Source organism: Saccoglossus kowalevskii, chromosome 18, assembly GCF_978046115.1.
Source record: "Saccoglossus kowalevskii chromosome 18, keSacKowa6.1, whole genome shotgun sequence".
Lineage (NCBI taxonomy): Eukaryota > Metazoa > Hemichordata > Enteropneusta > Harrimaniidae > Saccoglossus > Saccoglossus kowalevskii.
The window spans coordinates 30,187,324-30,209,726 of NC_140658.1; the positions used below are offsets into that span (position 1 = coordinate 30,187,324).

The 22,403-nt window shown below is 36.3% G+C and overlaps 2 protein-coding genes across 2 annotated transcripts in view; one reads left to right on the forward strand and one right to left on the reverse strand.

Moving 5' to 3' along the window:
- The window catches only part of LOC100370185 (transmembrane 9 superfamily member 2-like), an 88,871-nt gene extending 79,013 nt beyond the window's left edge, over positions 1 to 9,858 (forward strand). The window contains exons 11-17 of the mRNA XM_085493215.1: positions 2,354 to 2,476; positions 3,779 to 3,996; positions 4,397 to 4,554; positions 5,602 to 5,713; positions 6,047 to 6,218; positions 6,725 to 6,856; positions 7,848 to 9,858. Coding sequence (XP_085349341.1) covers positions 2,354 to 2,476; positions 3,779 to 3,996; positions 4,397 to 4,554; positions 5,602 to 5,713; positions 6,047 to 6,218; positions 6,725 to 6,856; positions 7,848 to 7,948 — 1,016 coding nt within the window. The 3' untranslated portion in view covers positions 7,949 to 9,858. The remainder of the gene's footprint in view (positions 1 to 2,353; positions 2,477 to 3,778; positions 3,997 to 4,396; positions 4,555 to 5,601; positions 5,714 to 6,046; positions 6,219 to 6,724; positions 6,857 to 7,847) is intronic.
- Positions 9,859 to 11,427: 1,569 nt separating this feature from the next.
- LOC100370039 (ATP synthase subunit C lysine N-methyltransferase-like) lies at positions 11,428 to 15,316 on the reverse strand. Its single transcript, XM_002741860.3, has 3 exons — positions 15,021 to 15,316; positions 13,341 to 13,529; positions 11,428 to 12,106 (listed from the first exon to the last, which is right to left on the reverse strand). Exons 1-3 carry the CDS (start codon positions 15,282 to 15,284, stop codon positions 11,945 to 11,947), a joined length of 615 nt encoding a protein of 204 aa, XP_002741906.3. The 5' UTR covers positions 15,285 to 15,316; the 3' UTR covers positions 11,428 to 11,944.
- Between the last annotated feature and the right edge of the window lie 7,087 nt (positions 15,317 to 22,403).

Consider the following 22,403-nt stretch of genomic DNA (forward strand, 5'->3'; position numbering starts at 1 on the left):
CACCATATTAGTTTTTGGTAAATAGTTATGCTTCTTAATCACCTAATTAACATAATTAATTAATACTGATATCTCAAGTATTGATCATCGCATTTGAATAAAACTTGGTACATAAATGCTCTAGGACTATAGACAGCCTGATTAATTTTGGGTTAAAATCTGTTCATATTAATTCTCTAATTAGCATAATAATTAATATTTTTTTGGTTCTAATCACATTTCAATGAAACTTGGTACATTGTGCAGACCTTTAGTTTTACACTTAAATCTGTTCATATTAGTTACCTTATTTGCATAATTAGTTTTCAGCTATTCCATCAATATCTCAAGTATAAGTAATTTTGAATTAATTTTTAATGTGTCTCCTAAACTCTCAGCACACGGGAGTTCTTTCTAAGCTTTCTTTGATTCTTTTGTTGCGTCTAGCTCTCGAAGACACTATTTCTGCATTTGGATTTAAATGTGAACGTGGCAGTTATATCTTAGTTAAAGCGATTATTATATATTATTTAATTCATAAACGTTTTTTCTGTAACATTAGTTGCTGACCACATGGTTTTATTTTAGTTATGTCTATGTCACTGACTGAACTGTGAAGGAAACAAACATCACATGATGGCTCCACGTAAAATAAACAATTTTACTTTGTCACAGCATTTTACCTCTATAAACGTCCCAATGATGGTTTATACTTTGGCATTTAGGTGAAGACAAAAAGTTTGTGACTATTATTTTGTCACATAATGAGACCTGTTTTACAGATTAGTGCAGGGGTGATTCAACATGACATTGGTAATCTTATGGTGGACCAGGGACAGACTGATTCACATGCATAGAAAAATTACTTGCATATCATCTAAACATAATGTTAACATTTGTTTGGAAATCAGGTTGTCACTGATATTTTCTGTTTTGTTGTGCAAAGAAATACCAGTCGTGCCCGCAATCGCGCCAAGTTTAGAAAGGTCTAACTGGTCGATCTAACTGATCGCGCCAAGCTCGATCTTGGGCTCGCTCTTTTGAGGATCGATTACATATCAATCTTCTGTATAGGTGTTTTCTCTACTGCCTTTCTGTGTGCAAATAATGAGGTCATACTGATGCCATAATACTTTGAAACGGATGCCATGTTGATGCCATGAGACTGCCACAAAATAAGCGAGGCAAACACAGCTTCAATTTTCAATGACACAAAGCCATGAGTAGATGACAACGAAGTCATGCGTAGACGACAATGTTGCGATGCTGAGGCCACAATGAAGCCATGCGTAGATGACAAAGAAGCCTTGCGTAGACGACAATGATGCGATGCTGAGACAACAATGAAGCCACAAAAACTGATGCAATTATTGTATGGTTACCATGTACACTCACATTAAGATGGATGTTGATGTGGGTAACCATGGTTTCATGGATGTTGATGTGGGTAACCATGGATGTTAATGTGGATAACTATGGCATCATGGATGTTGATGTGGGTAACCATGGTATCATGGATGTTATGTGTGGGTAACTATGGTATCATGAATGTTGATGTGGGTGCCATGGTATCATGTATTGTTATGGCCGAGTTTGAATCGAAAGTTGTGTGCTTACGAGGTATCAACTGACATGAACTTAAATGAATTCAGCATTATACAATTAAAATGTGTCAAGATGCATGAAATTAGGACACGCAAAAAATACATTTACCGTCGCCTAGTCACAAAACGGAATGGACATTAAAATTTCCTAGTTTCAAAAGTCGACCTTTTTCGACGCACACAACAAGTGATTAATATTCGGCTCATCGACAGACAACAACATAGGCTTGAACAAACGCGATGTAATCGCTGAATGGCAGAGAGTTCTTGGAAATCTTGTGTAGAGAGATGGCACGGTTCTTTATCAATATCTTTAATTTGGCTTGGCGTGAAACAATCTCTGTCTTGGAGAACTCATGACGAAGTAGCTGCATATGACATGCCACCACGTGCCAAAGTGTTGGTGACTAGAAATGTGTCCATAATGACTCAATGAAAATTGGTGACTGACCCACATTTATAGTGGACAAAGACTCCCTAAGTTCTAGTAAATTACATCATTAATCAACGCCCTTTCGTAAGTGTATATTGGCATACAAAAAAATACATCACAGTATGTTTATTTAGGTAACCATGGTATCATGGATGTTGATGTAGGTAACCATGGTATCACGTATGTTGATGTGGGTAACCATGGTATCACTCATGTTGATATGTATAGGTTCATACATTAATGTAAATTTATTTAGACCACAATGATGTGGTCCTTAAAATAGAATCTCTAATTTTTTATTGGAAATTATGCATTATCAATTGCATTGTTTTTGCAGCATTTGCTACACTGGGTACCATATCTCCTGCTAATCCCGGAAGTATATCCATGACAATATTAACTGGCTATGTTACATTGGGAAGTTGTCCTGCTGGTTACACAACGGCTAAACTCTATAAAAGTAAGTTATTGTTGATGTAAATTGGAAATCATGCTATCTGCCTCAGACTGCACTCTACATTAATACAAGGATGTTTATTGTCTCCTGTGTTTATTCACAGATTCATCTCTGAGCATCTGTACACTTTGGCTATATTGATATAATCTGTTGGTTTTACTATAATTCTACTCTAATATTATGAATTGTTTGGTATCATGTTAAATAAAATAGTTTGAAATACAAGCATGAGATTGAGATTGAGAGCAACAAGACTTTGTTAAATAAAATAGTTTGAAATACAAGCATGTCATTCCTTAGATTGAGAGCAACAAGACTTTGTTAAATAAAATAGTTTGAAATACAAGCATGTCATTCCTTAGATTGAGAGCAACAAGAATTTGTCTCTCAAACAGTGCTTCTTTTTCTCTGTTTCTGAGTACACTGTTTACGTGGTTACATATTCAGGGGAACGGTGGACACAAAGCCAGTAGAGAATGGGGTGGTACATGTATTTAAGGGACAAAAACAAGTCTTGCAGCGTTCTAAATGAGAACTCAGCAGTCTATGTGGGTGTCTATTCTGAGAATCTTTCTGGTTTCTTTTGATACAAGAGATGTATCTAAAACTGTATTCCATCTCTTTTAACAGTTCATTTTCTAGCTCTTTTGCATAAATGGATGTGCATAGGTTAATTTTTCTGATAATTAACTTTGGACATTTTGTCAAAATGGCAACTAGCACCCTGGGACATTTCCAATTATTTGCCGTATTTTGAATGTAAAACAGTCAATTCAACAGAAAACACTGAAATGATTGAATGAACTTTTAAACAAATTTTAAAAATACACATATGTCCTGTGAGCAACTGAATGAATGATGGCATGGCATGGCATGGCATATTGTGACATGTTTTCTTTGTGGTACACAAATCAATACAGTTTCATGAAAGTTGTTGATTTTTAGCTCCGCTGTCTGCTTTGTCAAGCAATTATTGTCCATCCTTTTTCGTGTCTACTTTTTACCATTTCGACTTCTTCTTGAAAACTACAATTCTTATTGCTTTGATAATTGGTGTATATGTACCTTGGGCAGACCTCTCTCAGATTTGTTCATTTCGTGATGATATATCTTCAATTCACTAATTTTGATGAATATTTTTCAGTAAAAAATGATATTTTCGACTTCTTGTTAAAAACCGTAAGTCTATTATGTATTTAAAAGGTGGGGTTGTCTACAATACACAACAAAATCTTATTATATTGACATAGACCTAACACAAGATATAGTTTTTTCAAACTGACTGATTGCCTACTTATATTACAGTGTGGGGCGGTGAGCATTGGAAATTGACAACAGCATTGACAGCTACATTGTTACCAGCAATGGCCATATTTCAGTTATTATTATGTAATATCATATTTGTTGTGACTGGCAGTTCATCTGTGTTGCCTTGGACAACAGGAATAGCAGTCTTATCCATTTGGATTTTTGGCAATGTTCCATTGGTCGTCTTTGGTGGATTCTTTGCACAAAAACAGAAGGTTGGTTATTATAACTTTTAACTTGTATGTGCAAAGCATACAGCTAGGTGAAAACTAACAGCCAGAACAATAGGTCACATGACCAAGAATGGTATACTGTGGAATACTTTATTTTTGCTGGAAAGGCTTTTTGAGCATTTTGTATGGAATTTATTTTCACTGAATTTTGATGAGTTTAATGTGAAATATAGGCAAAAAGTATATTCGATGGATTTTATTTTCACGGAATCATCCCTTCAGCAAAAATAGCAAAAAAAAAATTACAAGCGAAAATAAAGTATTCTACAGTAATTTAGAATATCGTCTTATGTTTATATACTGATCTGTACATTAGTATGGAATTGTCTTATCTGATGAAAAGTCTTTGTTGACATGTATTTTTATGTGTTCCTGATTTCAGAGAGTTTGGCACCCAGTTCCACCATCTGATATTCGTCGATTCATGCCATCAAGAGCATGTTATCGTAAAATTGCCGTTCTAATTATCAAACTATTTTGTGGTGCCATTCCATTCAGTGTTATCTTCATACAGCTGTTTTTTATATTGAATTCACTGTGGTAAGTATTAACACCCTATGATCTGTGCTGTTAACATACTTATGGGCGTGTCACTAACACTTTGTCGCTAACACTATGTCGCTAACACTTTGTCGCTAACACTATGTCACTAACACTGTCGCTAACACTATGTTACTAACACTATGTTACTAACACTATGTCACTAACACTATGTCACTAACACTGTGTCACTAACACTGTGTCACTAACACTATGTCACTAACACTGTGTCACTAACACTGTGTCACTAACACTATGTCGCTAACACTATGTCGCTAACACTATGTCGCTAACACTATGTCGCTAACACTATGTCGCTAACACTATGTCGCTAACACTATGTCGCTAACACTATGTCGCTAACACTGTGTCGCTAACACTGTGTCGCTAACACTGTGTCGCTAACACTTTGTCGCTAACACTATGTCGCTAACACTATGTCGCTAACACTATGTCGCTAACACTATGTCGCTAACACTATGTCGCTAACACTATGTCACTAACACTGTCGCTAACACTATGTTACTAACACTATGTCACTAACACTGTGTCACTAACACTGTGTCACTAACACTGTGTCGCTAACACTATGTCGCTAACACTATGTCGCTAACACTATGTCGCTAACACTGTGTCGCTAACACTTTGTCGCTAACACACTGCAGCTTATAGGAATTAGAAATAAAATGTCCATCTGGGTTACCATCACGTGCATATCATGTTTGTTTTCTGTTGCTGTATTTTACCCCTTTCTGTAGAATAAACAAATACACAGGTATTTTATATTCTAAGTGATAAACTATTTTAGCTGGAATTAATTTTCGTCAAAAAAACTTTTTTAGCGTTTTCTATGGAATTTATTTTCACTGATTTTTTAGTTGAATGTGAAACATAAGGAAAAAATGTATATTCGCTGGATTTTACTTTCACTGAAACATTCCATCAGCGAAAAAAGGGAAAGTTAATTCTAAGCGAAAATAAAGTTTTTTACAGTAAACAAATTTGTTTACCCTTTATTTAGTTTATTCACACCTTGTTACTTTACAGGAATAATCAGATCTATTATTCATATGGATATCTGGCAATACAAGTTGCTATACTATGTGTACTGTGTGCTGAAATCTCCATTGTATTCACATACCTGCAACTCAGTGCTGAGGTAAGTTTTCTTTGAAATTTATGCCACCACAAACACCCAAATTTTAGTATAGTGTTTTACCACAATACTGTCACCATATGCTCCTTATAAAACTGATTTAAAATCAACACGTTACTTGAAAACAGGAGTGGCTTACTGTTGATGTTAGCACAGGGCTGTATTGAAAATAAACGAGCCCCCCCCCCCCCAAAGTAAAACAACCTTTATAGTTTGATTTTTATCCCACAATCCTTTGCATAATCCAATATTGAGTTAACACATTTATTCCCTATATCTGCCATTTGTTAGTATTGTAATAGATGTGATATGCTCTACATTTTTGTGTTGACACAGAATTACAGATGGTCATGGAATTCTTTCATCACCACAGGATTCGGTGCTGTATATTTCTTTGTTTATTGTGTTTATTTCTACATTAACAAAACCGAGGCACAAGATCCATTCAGTTTCGTCATCTACTTTAGCTATACCAGCCTGATGGCAATTGTATTCCTCCTATTCACAGGTCAGTTTACATGCTATTTACTATGAACTGCGGTAAATTTTTAGAGATATAACAAATTTTGAGTCATTGAAAAACAAACTAATATGGACAAATGGAAAGTCGCTTTGCCAAAAAAATAAACTGAACTGCTGTCTGCACTGGCTCACTGATCATCCAACAACAAATTTGCTGTGTGAGATAGTTGTATTAATTGACAACTTATATATGTGTTATGATGGAATCACATCAACTTACCACTTATGCTCGGTGTATGCCACATGGTAAAATGATATTAAAATATGTATGCAAGACTATTAATAACATGGCTCCAGTTACCCATTCATCAGAGGCTACATTTAGTTGGTAGGTGGCTGGATAAAAGCTGGAACTTGATGACAAAGTATCAACTTGGTTGATAAGTATGGGTAAAAGTTTAACGAGGTCTAATAACTAAATAAAATAATTGTTTCAGACGCATTTCTAGTTTTTAGAATAATTAATGAATATATAATGTTTCAATTTGACAGGTTCTATTGGCTTCATAGCTGCTCTAGTATTTGTTAGAAAGCTATACATGCCATATGCCACGGAATATTATCAAAAACCTCTCAATCGAGTTGTAGCAAAAGAATTAAAGGATGTGGAAGCTAACGTTGAAAGTAAGTCATGTTTTCAACTGTGAATCATTGATCGATTACCATCCTTCTCGAAAGCAAGTTTACATGATATAGATCAAGCATACACATGTTCTACATGATCGAACATGTAATGTTACTGCTGGGAAGAAGGGCAGACATGCGTTGGGACTAAAGGGGGGGGTTAATGACATGCGTACCTTGTGCATGTTCTCGTGTTAATTAGTACGACTCTATCGGTTCATTTACTGCTGCAATATTCACAAACATTCTTATTTACACCGGTCACTGGTAGCATAGTGGTTGTCGCATCAGACTCATGATCGGTAGATCAAATCCTACCTCAGGCTGAACATCAAAGGGGTCAACCCCTACCCTGGGTAGGCCAATTCCACTGGCCGAGATTCATTCACTAACAAATTTGACTTTGGGAGAACCTTGGTTAAGGTCCAAAAATGCACTATGTGTCAGCACTAGCACTTGCAATTTGCACATACAAAAAAAAGTCAGGAGAGACAACAGTGACATTCAATGTCCGAAACTGTCGCCTGGCACCAAACAAAAATATATATAAAAAACAAAAACATTCTTATTGTGCTATATCTATAAGGTTATTACGAGAATACCTCAAAGTATGCATGAAGACAGTACAGCTGGAGTATCGGTGACAGATGTATATTAATACATGTATATAATATTGTAAAATGACTAATTTTCACTGGGTTTAAATTTCGCTGATTTACCATTTCAGGCATATTCAGTGGGTTTTAAATTCACAGTTTTATCATTTAGACAATGTGTTCCATGCTCAATTTTACATATTCACTGGGTTTTAATTTAGCGCATTTTCCAGTCAGCGAAATAAGCAAAATTATAACCCAGTGAATAATTAAGCCCTTTACTGTATTTGGTTTCCTTCTCTAATATTGGAGATCTAGAATCTCTGGTGTCAAGTTCAGTTATTTATGTCAATGTTAGTGATACTTTCTTCATTAATTGATAATTTATTTTCTAGTTTTAGAAACAATTGAGCAAGAGGCTGAAGAAGTTAATCTCACTGCTGAAAACTTCAAACATCACCAACCAGCTGAAGAAGAAGAAAAACTTTTAGCTTAAGGGAGGATGGTAGTAAAATGCGTTCCTGAACCATGTTATAAACATGGAGCAGTCATGTCACATGACACAGACAAATGTTTATTAGGACAAATAACACCGTAAAGAATTGGTTATAGTACATTATGTGTCTGTGAACTTGAATAATTCTGAGTGGAGTGAAAAAGCTTTTTGCCATTGCCTATTACATGTATTCTCATATTTATTAACTTTTTTTATAGTTATTATATTTTTCATAGGTACTTGTATATATTCTGTTATTCTTCATAAAAAACTCTTTTCTTCTTCAGCATCCATACTTTTAGAACAGACACTATTCAATCAAGTTTTTTTTGAAGATAACAAATTGTGAATACATGTGTATATTCTATTATCTATCACGAAAAAACAGTAGAATTCATCATTTTTTTAAATTGATATATTCTATTATCACCACAAAAAACAATAGAATTTATCATTTTGTAAAAAGCGTTATCTGTATTCCTTTCAAAATGTATCTGCACTCAGTCAAATGTTTCCTTATTTGAGGTGAACTCTGCATTGACATGGCACGCTATAGCGCAAAACATTTTTTTGGGCTGGCTATCTCTTGACAAATTTGTACTAATAAAACAGGAAAAGAATACCACAAAGTATGTACTCGGGCAGTAGACGGATCGCATGGAACTCCGCTACGCACCAGTCGATACAAAAAAAGATATATAATAATAATGCTACAAAGTATGTACTCAAGCAGTAGACGGATCGCATGGAACTCCGCTACGCACTAGTCCATACAAAAAAAGATATTTAATAATAATGCTACAAAGTATGTACTCAGGCAGTAGAAGGATCGCATCAATACAATCGCCGTACTGCCTTCATGGATATTTTTTGGTATTCTCATGATGATAATCGCATAATATACATAATATGATGTATATTTCATTATATGATTTATTAAAATGTGTTGTGTATTATTCAAGGATTCAGGGAACATGGTTGATAAATAATTCATGTGATTCCCAATTTGTTTGTGTACACCAAAGTCTAATTATACACTGCAATGCATTCTGGGAGAAAACTTTTGTATAGAATGGAAAATATTATCAAGCTGTAAATGTATTTTTTTTTTCATTCATTGTTACTGAGCAAAATTTCAAGATTTGTTTTAAACACTGGTATTATACTAGCATGAATAATGAAAACAAGAAGATGATACATATAAATTTGAATTTGGCCTGAACTTCCTATTAATCTACTTATTGTGTATATGTGTGTACAGCAATGATTGAATCAGTTTGAATACCACTTTCAATTCACAAATTCTTCAAGTTACTCCCCCTAGAGAATAAGCATTTCTACAACATGGACTGGTGAAAAGGATTCACAGCTTTCATCTGTGAAATTTTGATAACAAATTTTGAGAAATTTACTGTATTCTCAGACAAGTACACAACCAAACAGTTATTGCTTTTAATCATATTACTGTATTCCATTTATGTTTATAAGAAAGTCATATTTTTTGGTTGCATTACTTATAACAGTGTACTTATTACAAGTCTTTGACCATTTAAATGGCTGAATTTGATCCAGGACCAAGAATATTTGTGCCTCATTAGTGTTACAGTTCTGCTCCATTTTAATGTACTTGAATGACATCTGAATCATGTTACTATTATCTGTGTCTTGACAAAATACCGGTCATCATGGTCCAATATTGGTTCTATGAGACATGTATAATTTATTGCTAACACAAAATTTACTGAGTGACAGTAGCACTTCCAAACCCGTCTTTCGCTATATACAATTTTGAATGTATCTTTAATAATTATAATACTATCAATATTTGGATCAATGTATACTTCATTTTTTGGTGACACTTCCAGTACAGTTTAATTATGTTACTCGGTATTAAATATTCATACAGGTCAGTGTATACTTCATTTGTTGTAAAACATTTAAATTTTGGACAAAATAGTTATTAGGTCTGCTGATATGTACCAGACTACAGTGGTAGTGGGTGGTCTCAAGATAACAATGGAACCAGATACACATACATGCCCACCCACCAATTTAACTAGGTCATATGCATTTGTAAATATATATTAAAGTGCCTGTGAAATGGCTGCTATTTTCACGCCTAAAATTATCCATTGATACATAAATATTATTAATTTTTATGTTTCTAAGCATAAATAAATTTTTTAAGTGAAAAAATGTGTTTTAAACTCAGTCTACGGAAACTTTATTTTTGTGTATTTTAAAACGAGGCTCCTCATTAGCTTCTCATTTGCATACAGAAATTCCCCTTGTGACATCAGAAGGGGAAGTCGCTGGGCAGCTAGCATTGCCGATACGTGTAAATAAGGCAAATTTCTTGTGCTGTTTTCTCGTCTTTAACTAAATTACCACTTATGTACTTGTTCGTCGAGGAAGAATGGACCATAATGAACACATAGTACCAAGTTTGTTGCATGGGGTTGAGTCAGATGCGAAATATGTCCGGTCTGGTGTAGCTAGTCACAGTGGTCGTCACCGTCACCGGAGCACGTTTGTACACTGTCGCTGGACTCCAGCATTGGACAAAATCAAATTTGACGGCTGAATCGTCTTGTTATTTAGCAGGTTACGAGATACTATTGATTTATAAAATAGAGAAATAATTTTTAAAAAAAAACGACAAAATACAGTTACTAAATAAATGACTGCCGCGTTGTAATGGGTGAACGCATCCGGTCATGAGGGGGACAAGTGCGTGAATGGCGGCGTTTAATTGAGAGCGACTCACATACAGACAAATTCAGAGTGGATTTAGCGTGATTTTCATGATTATGACATCATATTAAAAAAATACATTGACAGCTCAAGCTCGGATTCCTATTCCGTAAATAATTACGCCGATCAAGCTGCAAGTAAAGGCAACATTTTTAGCCTGCTAAAATGAAGACAGCCTAAGGGCTGCGTAATTTCCTGTTTGTCCGACGCTTCGTTTTCGTGTCATTATCAAAATTACTGCTACCTTTTACATAACACGGGTGGTCTCTATAAAGCGATAATGTGGATCGCAAAAAAATCAAATCATTTGAAACACATACTCAACGTCTCTCTTCCTTCTGAAATCCGTCTCAGTGATCATGGGCTGGTCCGGAATCTATTTTTTCGAAAACGTTTTGTATTGTCGGCGTTTCTCGTTAAAACCTAGTTGTTTTGTCATGGACAAGGACAGTTTTCAAAAAAAAAGAATCTGAGGTGAAGTGGACACTGCATATGACGCTGTTAGGAAGAAGTCCACCCCAACCTTTTTTCGTTATTTTCACGGCTTTCGTCCACCGATTTCGCACCTTCGGATCGATTGGAAACGTGTAAATACTTACACTATGACTATACGCATTACTGCAACCGCCCACAACACAACGTTTTAACCATCATAAAAGTTTGTTGTGAAAACAACTTCTAAAAATTCGCTCTCTCAAAAATAAAATAAAATAGACAAAAGAAACGCCGATTAAAAAATGTATATCGTTTAAAAGTACAGTTGTACATTGAATGACACAGTGATATAAAAGTACAGTACAGTCTCATATTTTTGCAATTGGTGGCGCACTTTCGGCGAGAGTCGGAAATCCGGAAACAGTCGACCGTTTCATGATAGGTGGGCGTGGCTACATCACGGGAAATATCTTAAATTTACTTGGATACGAGTAATCATTTTCAGCAAAAAAATCAATAATTGCCCATTTCAGTGGGGCACAGATCTAAAATGGGAAGCGTGTGGGTGGGCATTGCACAGGCACTTTAAACAACAACAAACTTCATTCAGATTTGATCATCTCGGATTCTTGCCAACCAGTGCATCCTGCAGTTAAATGCCACGAATTTCGGACAAAATGTTTCTCCACAACAAACTGACTTCTAGGTAATTTTAGTGCAGCCAAGGAATTTGGTTCCAGCGCAGAGCTATTGACAGGTCACAATTTTGGATCTATCTATTTCCGAAATACAACCAGCTGGTGTCAACTACTTTCTGTGCTGGTCACATTTATAATCATAGATCCATACAGTGTCAACGCCTTCTCCAATGATATCCACTGCATTCCATGTTGGAAATGGAAACCGACAAGCAACTATCCTGCTATGTGGATGGAGTTCTTTGGATAACTTATCCTCTAAATCAGACATCTGAAAAAATGTAAGTAAACTTTATAGTAAAACTGTTATATGGTACACATTTGTATTCTGCATTTGGTGAACTCTTGAAACATACATGTCTGAAGTATACTAAGTCATGAATCAAAATCTGTCACGAGTTGTGCGAATCTCATGTCAACTGATTATCTGGACAACATAAAATTCTATCAATTTTCAATCCCCGTCTGATATAGTCCGAAATGGGGACTTGTGTTTTGAGTTCTGTGTATCTGTCGTCATTTCTCAGAGAGGCTTGGGACAGATTTTCTTCAAAGCTAGTACAAAGACAAGTAATAATAGGAGACATTTGCACATCAATTTATTTTTGATTTGGTTGACTTTTGACTGACTGGCGGCCATTTTTGTCCCAAGTAACATTTGGACATGTCCCCAACCGTTTCTAGGACATGCCTTGACAGATTTCATTCAATCTTAGCATTGACATCAATCATAGTGGGTTACTGATGCACGTCATTATTTTTCGTGATTTGATTCAAAATTGCAGACTGGTGGCCATTTTGTTTTTATAATTGTACAGATTTGGGGTTAAAATGGGCACAAAGGCAAGATATAAAGAGTTAAATGTTGTGTTCAGTTATTTTTTGTTTTCGTCAAAAACAAAAAAATTCACAAAATTCAAACATGTCGCCAACAATTTCTTGGACATGCCTTGACCGATTTCATTCAAACTTGACATTGATATCAGTCATAGTTGGTTCTTTATGTACTTTTTTTTTCGTGATTGAGTTTAAAAAAGTACTACCGTAGTATTTCGCTTTGTTTCATTTTGTTGACCTTCAACCGACAGCCATTATTTGTCCCAAAAATCTACATTTGTGCATGTCATTAACAGTTTCTGGGGTATGCCTTGACCAATTTCATTCAAATTTAGCCAATTCATGCACATCTGTAGATAAAATGCTAATTACTATCCCAATATTTAAACATAATGTTTTTCATTGTTCGACAAAGTCACTAAAAACATGACATTGACAATTGAATTGTTCTTCACTATTTGAAGACCTGCTTTGGATGTGTGCTAAACACAACTAAACTAGAACATCTTGCGATTACCAGTAACAATTCAAATGTATTGTCAGTTTCAAACTGATGATCATTTTTGTGTATTTGTATGGGATTACTAGTAAACCATCGTTCAATTGTAAAAAACCTGAATTATCATCTCTTGTATTGTTTCACAAGTAACTTTGTAACGTCTACTCACCATCTGTGAAACTCCAAAAATAACAACATTATCAAACTCTGAAGTGTTCATTTTCCACAAGTCTTGACGGTAAAACTGAGCTTGTTTTGACAGTTTTAGATTTCTTGCCATTATTCTGGAATACCATACTAACCAGGGATTTAACTCGACGCCAACCGATTTGAATCCGTTCTGTGCTGCAGCCAACACCTGTGAAAAACATTAGTAATTTCTTCAATAGTTCACTGTAATATATTAGTGTAGATATAGAATACATAGAATACATATATGCAACTCCACTAATGCCTCTCGGTAGATAGATAGATAAGATAGATAACAGCTTTATTACAACGGTGTAGAAAATTTTACATTTCTAATTTGGTGTTTAAAATGTAATAAAGTTAATAATGAATAACTAAAAAAAGTAAGTAAGCTAAAGTTGAGTAAATAAAAAGTAAAGTAAGTGTGATTGAGTGTATTCTTTTGTTTGTTCATTTATTCAAGTATGCATAAAGGGCTATAATAATGTCTTTATCTTTTGATTGATTTGATTGATTGTTTTTCTTTATCCAAATTCAAGAAATTCGCATTTACACTGTTGATAGTGTGAAACATTGTGTCTCTTTGTTTTGTGTAAAATGTATTAAATGATGTTCCTCATTTTCAACTTCGTTACAATGGGGGCATAACCCGTCTTCCACTGGTGTTTTTGGTTTTGTATAACGACCTTTTTCGATGGCAAGTTTATGGCAACTTAATCTAAATTGAGCTATTGTTTTGACATGTTGTGGGTTGTTCATCACTTTTATGTATTCTTCTTGTTCCAAGGAGTTTTTGAATGTCCTGTATGTGCGTAATTTGGCACTTTCCCTTTTGTTGTCTATATTTCATTTGTTGATGTAATATTGTCTAATTGAATTATTTAGTTTTTGTTTCGTCAAATCTGTGACATTGTTTTTGTTGTAAAGTTTCAAGTTTCGTTCAAAGGTAGTCAACCATGCTCCTATGTAAGTAGTGTGTCATTACCAATCAGTGTGCTCAATATGACACTACTAATGCAGAGATTCATACAACTACTAGTACCATAGTTATGCTGACATGTCACTGATACAATAGAAAACCGTACATTGACATCTTACTTTACTCATAGACCTTAGAGAACAGGGTTATGCTTTACTAAAGTTTAGTTATAAAATATTCACATTTTGAAAAACGAACGTAATCAGAGACGTGTTCATTTGTGCCTCAGGTCAACTATACAGCTACATAAAATTACATTTTTTTAGGAAGACGCGTTACCCAGCAGTTGCCAAACTGGGAAATTTAGTTTTGATTCATTTTGATGTTTTATATATTGAAGAAATAATCATTCAACCAATCAAATCTATGTTCAATAACAGAATGTGATGAGAGATTACTCCCATTGCCATATAGTCAAGTGAAACATTGAATAGATTCTAGGATATGTTACTGTATAATGCTATAAATCCTATTTTGATTCTGCATTTGTTTGTGAGGTTGGTTTTGGCAAAAATCCGGTATTAAAACATGGAGCCTCTTTTTTACCTCCAGGCTCCACGAGTAAACGTACTCAAGTTGCTTCAAATGCCAAACCGGAAGTGATCCAATCCGCTGCTACGGTCAACAATCTATGTCCACTGTGAAGTTATTTGGGAAATATAAAAAACGCGGTTTACTCACAATTCTACCATCACCACTTCCAATATCAATGAGATTTCCTTTTCTACCTCGAATAGCTTTCATTACGTTTTCTATTTGTTTTGTAGTGGCCGGTACGTACGGAAGACAGACTTTCCGTAAAGCCGGCAACACAAATGGGGTTGCGATAGCATAAAGACCAGCAACGAGTGCTCCTGATACGCCAACCAATATCAATCCGAGCTTTCCCTTGCTCCTAGCATCCTCGCTGATGTTTTGTTCCGAATCCATATTAACACGATTCATAACATGGAGGCAGCCATCTTTGAAAAGCAGACTAAGGGACTGGTCATTCTTTTCCGGCTTGGGGTGCCGGGGGAAACACAGGGGGCCAAACTATTTTGAAATTGAATTGGGGGCATGCCTTTTTCCCATTGCCTGGGAGGGGGCAATCAATTGTGTTATGTGCCAAAAAAAAATACATAGTTTAAACAGACACAATATTTACTAATTAATGATTATTGTACATTTTTTATTACACACAAATATTCATGAAATTTTATTTTGTTTATTATAAAATTTATTGTATTTTGTAATTGTAAATAAACAACCAATGCATGCACTCCCACCCTGTTTTGTTTTTGTGTTTTGCTTGGTGGTGTTGGTGGGGTCATACTTTTGCGAAATCAGATTCCCCGGCTGACCAGTCTCTGAGCCTGGTTTTGAAAACAATTAACGTTTCGCAAAAGCATTCTTCCGCGATAACACATTCACAATCTTCCCACAATCTACACAAAAATCGCCCCATGTTACGGTACGTCGCATTATATCAGTCCCACTGATAATAAAAAAATCGTACTACATTACATCGTATATATTGGTAATGTTGGACCTAGTGCCAGCGTGATTTTCTTATTATCATGTCAATAAATGTTACAAATGAATTCAATTGAAACCAACAGACTTAATGCTACATTGCGGTTGCTGGAAACTTATCGTGTTGATTTGGAAATTAGTTTACTGCCTTGTTATCATTTCAATATTCGTGTGTGATTTGACACCGTGCCGTCAGACCGGAAGGTGTGTACGGCCTTTGCATTGTGCTAAAATGTAAGTGCTGCATTCTTTCCACGAACCAGTGTACAAGTATTTGTATCGTACCCTACCATCGATGCGGGCGCACTTGTAACAAGTTTAGAGAGTAATCTCGAAGGCCCCAAACCAAAATAGTTTTTCACTTACAATATTGCGTACATCGTTTTAGGTGTGAGTATCCGGAAAACAGTCAGTTTTCATGTTCCCAGTTGAGTTCTCTAGATTCGTCGTCCATTGATCTATTTCGCTCACACACTGGTCTGATTTAAGTGCGCCCTCGCACGTCGTGTTTTACATGGGAAATACTAGTCCAGCGCAGGGGTAAAAGATAGTCTTTTCTTTTTGATAGGCTATTGCAGAAAATACTTCATTTTCGCTGGATGGATGATTCAGTGAAAATACAATTCAGAGAATGTACCTTTTCCCCATATTAAATATTTAACAGTCAAAAATCTGTGAAAATAAATTCTAAAACACCCAAGATTTTTTTTTCAGCGAAAATGAATTTGATGATCTCCAAGATATGTCGGATGTACGGGGAAAAGTCTAAGAATGGTCTGTCAGAAGATACATATTCAGGTAGGCGAACGTAAATATAGAAGTACATTGTACTTTGACATAAAGTACCAGTGGAGACGGCACCGGGACGGGGCGGTGGACCCCCGAAAAAAATTTTTGGGAGGGGGGTCGCTGCATGCCCCCCAAATCAAGGTGAAACCATTTGTGCTATGTTTGTCAGCAAAATTTGTCCCTCACAATGCAGGGAATAGCGTTTCAGAGGGTCTAGATCTTTTTCGTTTCGCCGCCTCGAGTTACGGAGTTACACAAAAAAAGTTTATTTTATCTCCAATTATAGAGTTAATACTCGGTGTAGTGGGCGGTTGGTATGTGAAAAAAGGCACTGTTAAATAGAAACAAACTCCAATAAGGACAACATCATTGTTCGGGACAACTATTTTTGACAACTAAGTTCTATTTTGTCTAGTACACCACTCAGATGTAGATTGTTGAAATGAGTCCGCGTCTACTTTGAAGTGAATAGATCAAACAGTATACAAATATTTGGACAAGGACAGCAGCGAGTGGAATAATTTTCAAAATCAAAGTATCCTTGTTACATCGCCCACTACAGGTATACCACACATACAACGCCATTTCATATAATGATTTGGGTTGTCTAAGACGACCGCCTCGGGCTGAGTGAATACGTTCAAGCTTCTTAGCATTATGTATAAGAGGCCTATGCTTAGCATTATTTAAAAGTCAATAGTAAAGCTCCATATTACACTTTTAGTTCAATCCACGTCAAGTTGCCCGTACTCAGAAGACTGATATAATGCAGTGTTGTACTGGAGATTGGGAAGTTCATATTAATCCACCCGTCCCATCTCTTGTTGGATAAATCAAATCTATCAAAATTCACGGTTCTGTGGTAGTTTTTTTCTTAATTTCTTCCAATTTGGCCTATTTCTCATGTTACCCCCCTCCCCGATGGAAACTACTGATGCTTTATCACCACTATGTCAATTGATACCAGTATGATGCTATGTCAACGAAGAAATTCTTTACAGAATAACATGATATTTCATTAAAATTAAAAATGCACGTGGTCTACGATAAAGCGCACTTTCGAGAATTTAGTAGGATATGTATACGCCTTTCACTGAGCTTCCATCAACAGTTTTTAAGTATTCACACTATAACAAATAATGTACCGTAAAAATCATGGTCGACCGTGACCCATTAAACTGGTGACGGTCACAGTCCTGTGTCATGCCGTATCACATAAACGCTTAATTTACCGCCATCCACCAGTACTTTCTACTCTTGTCCTGACGTCTATTGGGAGTGTTATTGAGCGAACACGTAATGTGTACGGCCTTTGTCCCGTTGTGGTCGTCCGTGGTTACCTGTGTATAAAGTTTTTTGTTTGTACATGGAGCAAAGTACAAAACAATAGTATGTATAGCCGTCAAATGGCCCGCAGTGCCGGTCGTTGATTCCTCCATTGGTTTTATACAGGGTAAGTCAAATGCACATTATCATCCGAACTAAACAGTTGTCAATGGTTATGCGTATAACGATGGGTCACACGTGTCGTACATGGCAGACGGCGTCACTCGGTCGCCGGATCTTTGAAGGTCGTAGCGCCGTCACCGTGATTGGTGCTACTGGTATGTAATTAGGTAACTAACCCAGTGCTAGACCTTACCGCCAAAGTGATACCGCGACACGGACGTAGCTGGGCTTAACATAGTCGCTGGGCCAGGTTTGTTTAGCATCGGGAACATATAGGTCAGACATCAGAACAACACGTGTGCCCTGATCGTAAACCTGCGTTGCAAACAGACCAGAAAGGTGGAGCGTCAAAGACGCCGTGAGGTGAACCATGGACGGTGTATAAATAGTCTAGTAACGTTTATGATTGGACAAATTGTTCATAGAACTTCGATACATATTTGTTAGTCGATTTGAATTCCTTGGAATATGTAAATTTGGTAACACTTTCACATTTTCTAAATTACGTCACAAATAAGCGAAAAAAATAGGTTTTACCACAGTCACTCTATCCATATAGAGGGACTACGGTTTTACCGTCCGTTAACAGCACGTCTCTTCACTACCGGATACCAGGAAAATCGATATAAAAGGTTGTTATAAGGTGTCTCTGTAAAGCGCCCATAGTTTATAAACCTGTCAGTTTAATCTTTAATAAAATGAGAAATCGTGACTTGAAGCCCGCCGTGTTACGCGCATGTGAATAAACGGCTGTGTCGTGTATAAGTCCGGTGTCATCGGTGGGGCTGCTTCGCGGTTTAATTGCCGGTTTAATCGAAGCATGGTCAACGTAGTCGCGGACAACAAAGTACTCGAGAATTGTTTGTGGTCACATTAAACAATACGTTGTTCAAATTGTGAAGGATATAGACCTTGAACTAGAGCATTTGTGCGTTGTCTCCTCCTCAGATCAAGCTATAAAGGCGTTGAGTTTTATTGAGATATGCTGGCACTAAGGTGTATAATAGTAACAAAACAGTAGACCGATTGTCATTTCACTTGAAAGAGAATTAAGCTGGAATAAATATAATACTTTTTTGGGCTTTGGCAAAAGGTGATGGGTTATTTCCCAAATACTCTTTGGACATTTTTGCTCGGAACACGTGATACATTTTTCTTGCATGATTGTCTACCCTGATGTATTAATAATTATTTTATGTTTAAACAAATCTTATATAAGTAATTAAACACATGTACTGTATATATATATATATATATATATATATATATATATCCATGTAGTAAGAAATGATTTTGTGTTCGTTTATGTATAGCATTACCATACATGTATTAACATTTCACCACAAAATGGCCGCAAAAATGATGCTCGTAAATCTTTGAGAAAGAAAAATTCGAAAAATATATCTGTGCGTCCAGTTATTGGCTGGCGTGATTCCTACAATTCTTCAATTTTTAAAGGTGAGCAAAGAACGAAATATCTTGAATTTTTCGGCTGCCTTGGTCATTAACTTATTGTGACATGATGATCGACGTATCGCTGTAATACATCCGTTTCTATATATCGCGCCCTCTAGTGACAATGAGATTATGTGACGTATCGGTTGTAAGGTACGTCGTTCAAAGCGTCGTTTTCATCTCGTGGTTTTCCTCCAATTAGAATTTTAATCATTTACTAAATTGAAAATGCCAAAAAACTACACAACAAATTAGAGTTGTCTATTCCAATGTCCTTACATACACCAACCACGTCACATTGACTTCACAGTGGCGTTTCGTCGATAAAGTGTGCGAGTTTGTTGGTTCTATCATCGGGGCGGAGCTAAGTCACAGAACGTTCTACGTTGCTAAGGCGCGCATCACTGTAACATGTATTTCTATGGGCTCTGAGCGAGCTGCTGCGGAACGCCTGTCGAAGAGCCGGCGAAAAGCCTAAAGTCGAGGAACCAGCACAAACTCAACTTCGAAGTAATCCTGAGCAACCGAATGTTTACATGTTGCACATATAGGGGGTAATCTTGTTGCACTGTTCAGTAGAATCTCAACAACTATCCCAAAGTACAGTTTTCTGGCCAGGCGGTGAAAATGTATGTTACACGACTTATCCTGCTAGGCAACCAACATTGCAGTAATATATACTAGTATAATATATATGATGAAGTGACATCCGGGCGACTCAGATCGTGAATAAAACTTATCATCTTTTTTTGTAAATTCTTGTTCAGCAAACTATGAAAATAGAAACATTGCTATGGTTACAGATTATGGTTACAGAGTAAGTTATAGAATTAAATAAAAGTATTCGTGTATTCTTTATTTCCATAGTCTGACAAACATATTTCTTGAGTTGAGTGAAATTAAAACGGTACGACTTAACACATGTAATGAAAGGGACTGTGTACAGTAAATAGGCGTGTCACTTTTCGTAGTTATCTCTACTTTCAACGTAAGTGGTTAACTGAAACTCGTAGGTGGCCATTGTCATAGTAACAAGTGTCGTATTATATAAATTAATTGTTCGCAATCCGATCATCTTCATACCTGTAAACAGACGGATAAGTGGCGATAATTTGTCGGGTCGAGAATTCAGGCGCATTGAAGTAAAACGAAACTACCGAAACATCCACCAGTTCACATGGTAATCCATTACCATTGACGTCATGGGTCATCCAGGGTCATTTTCATTTGGTTTACTCAGTTACGCAGTCGTGATGGAATTCAATACGGTGTTCACCCCTTGTGAAGTAAATAACGCAGACTACATGCTTTCTCCGTATTCATCGACCCTGTGTTCCAGTCTGCATTCCGATATACCGCGAGACGACGGAACGGATCACTTGACCAGCAATCACTCGTGCTAACACGGTGGCACATTTGATCAATGATTCCCGTGTTTAACAAGCAAGATGCTTTATCGAAATCTTTATTTAATTTATTTTTAGACGTGTTTTATCATTTGAACCATGTACTTATAATAGATTGCAGTCTAAGTTTGTACGATCGTTTTCCCGTGGTAGAACTATGGCGATAATACACGAAACTATAACGTTTTGGAGACCAGACATCATCATCACATAATCGCCTGTCAGAAGCAACTCAGAAACTCAGTACTCAGTATAAACTCATCCATTCCAATCCATTCGTCTGGCATACTAATATACATTATGCCTTCAGACAAGGGTGAAGATCATTGCAATTTCTGAATTCAAATCACAATGGCGGATTTTGGTAGGGCAAAGGGTAGCCCCCTCCCCAACCATCCCATCATGCAATGACAAAATGACGTCATTGTAGCAGGCGCACATTCCTACGTACGTTTTCTGACATTCGCGCACATATAATTAATCATTTCAGTATTTAGTTGTCTACAGTGTTTTTTAATTGACTGTCAGGTCTGTTTTTTAATAATATGCATAAAATAAGGTTTCAGTAGCGGTACCATGTACCACAATGAAAAAACAATTCGTCTTGAAAAAGCCACTAAAAATAAAGTCATTTTTTTCAATCTTCTAAAACTGAACAAATGGATACTAGTAGTTAGACAATGCATATTATATCACCGACTACAATTAAATATATCTTAACCATAACATTACCTAAAGCAAACAGAATATGCTATATTCAATTGATTTTGTCATCGATTTCCCACGAACCGACTTCGGTGATCCCGTAATTTTCTCCATCTATATTTAATATTGAATAGCATTCAATCTTAAGCGAACATCCGGCATCGGTCCTTGAATCTCGCTTTTTTTTGTTCAACGAAAAGAATGGAACACACCTCCGGTGGGAGCATCTTGAATTGTCAAGGAGGAATATCCGAACGGAACAACACCGTGCAGGCGGACGATAGGTGGGAGGGGAGAACACTGTTTACTGATGGAGTTTCTTCGCAACATACAGCCCAAATTCCCAATCTTGAAGCCATAAAACGTACAATTTCACAAAAACAACTCACGGTATATACCTTGGCCGATCAATCAATATATATATATTTTTAAATAATCGATGTATTAGTAATATGGAACATTGTAGGTAACTCATAAATTTCGACACCCTGTCATCAAACTGTCTATAAAGGTCAGAGGTCATACGTTATCATCATTAGTTAAGGTAGAATGTTTACTGTACATTTTTTGGTTGGTAATTTACGTTAGTGACGGAGGTTACAATCAGCATTGCAACCAAGGCACAGTAGGGTTTGAAGGAGCTCATCAAAATATGGGACAGTCAAGTTTATTTGGTCTGTTGCCAGGAACGGTTGCCAAGGCCACGGCATTTCTAAGTGCTTTGGTGTGCATGCTCCAAGATGAA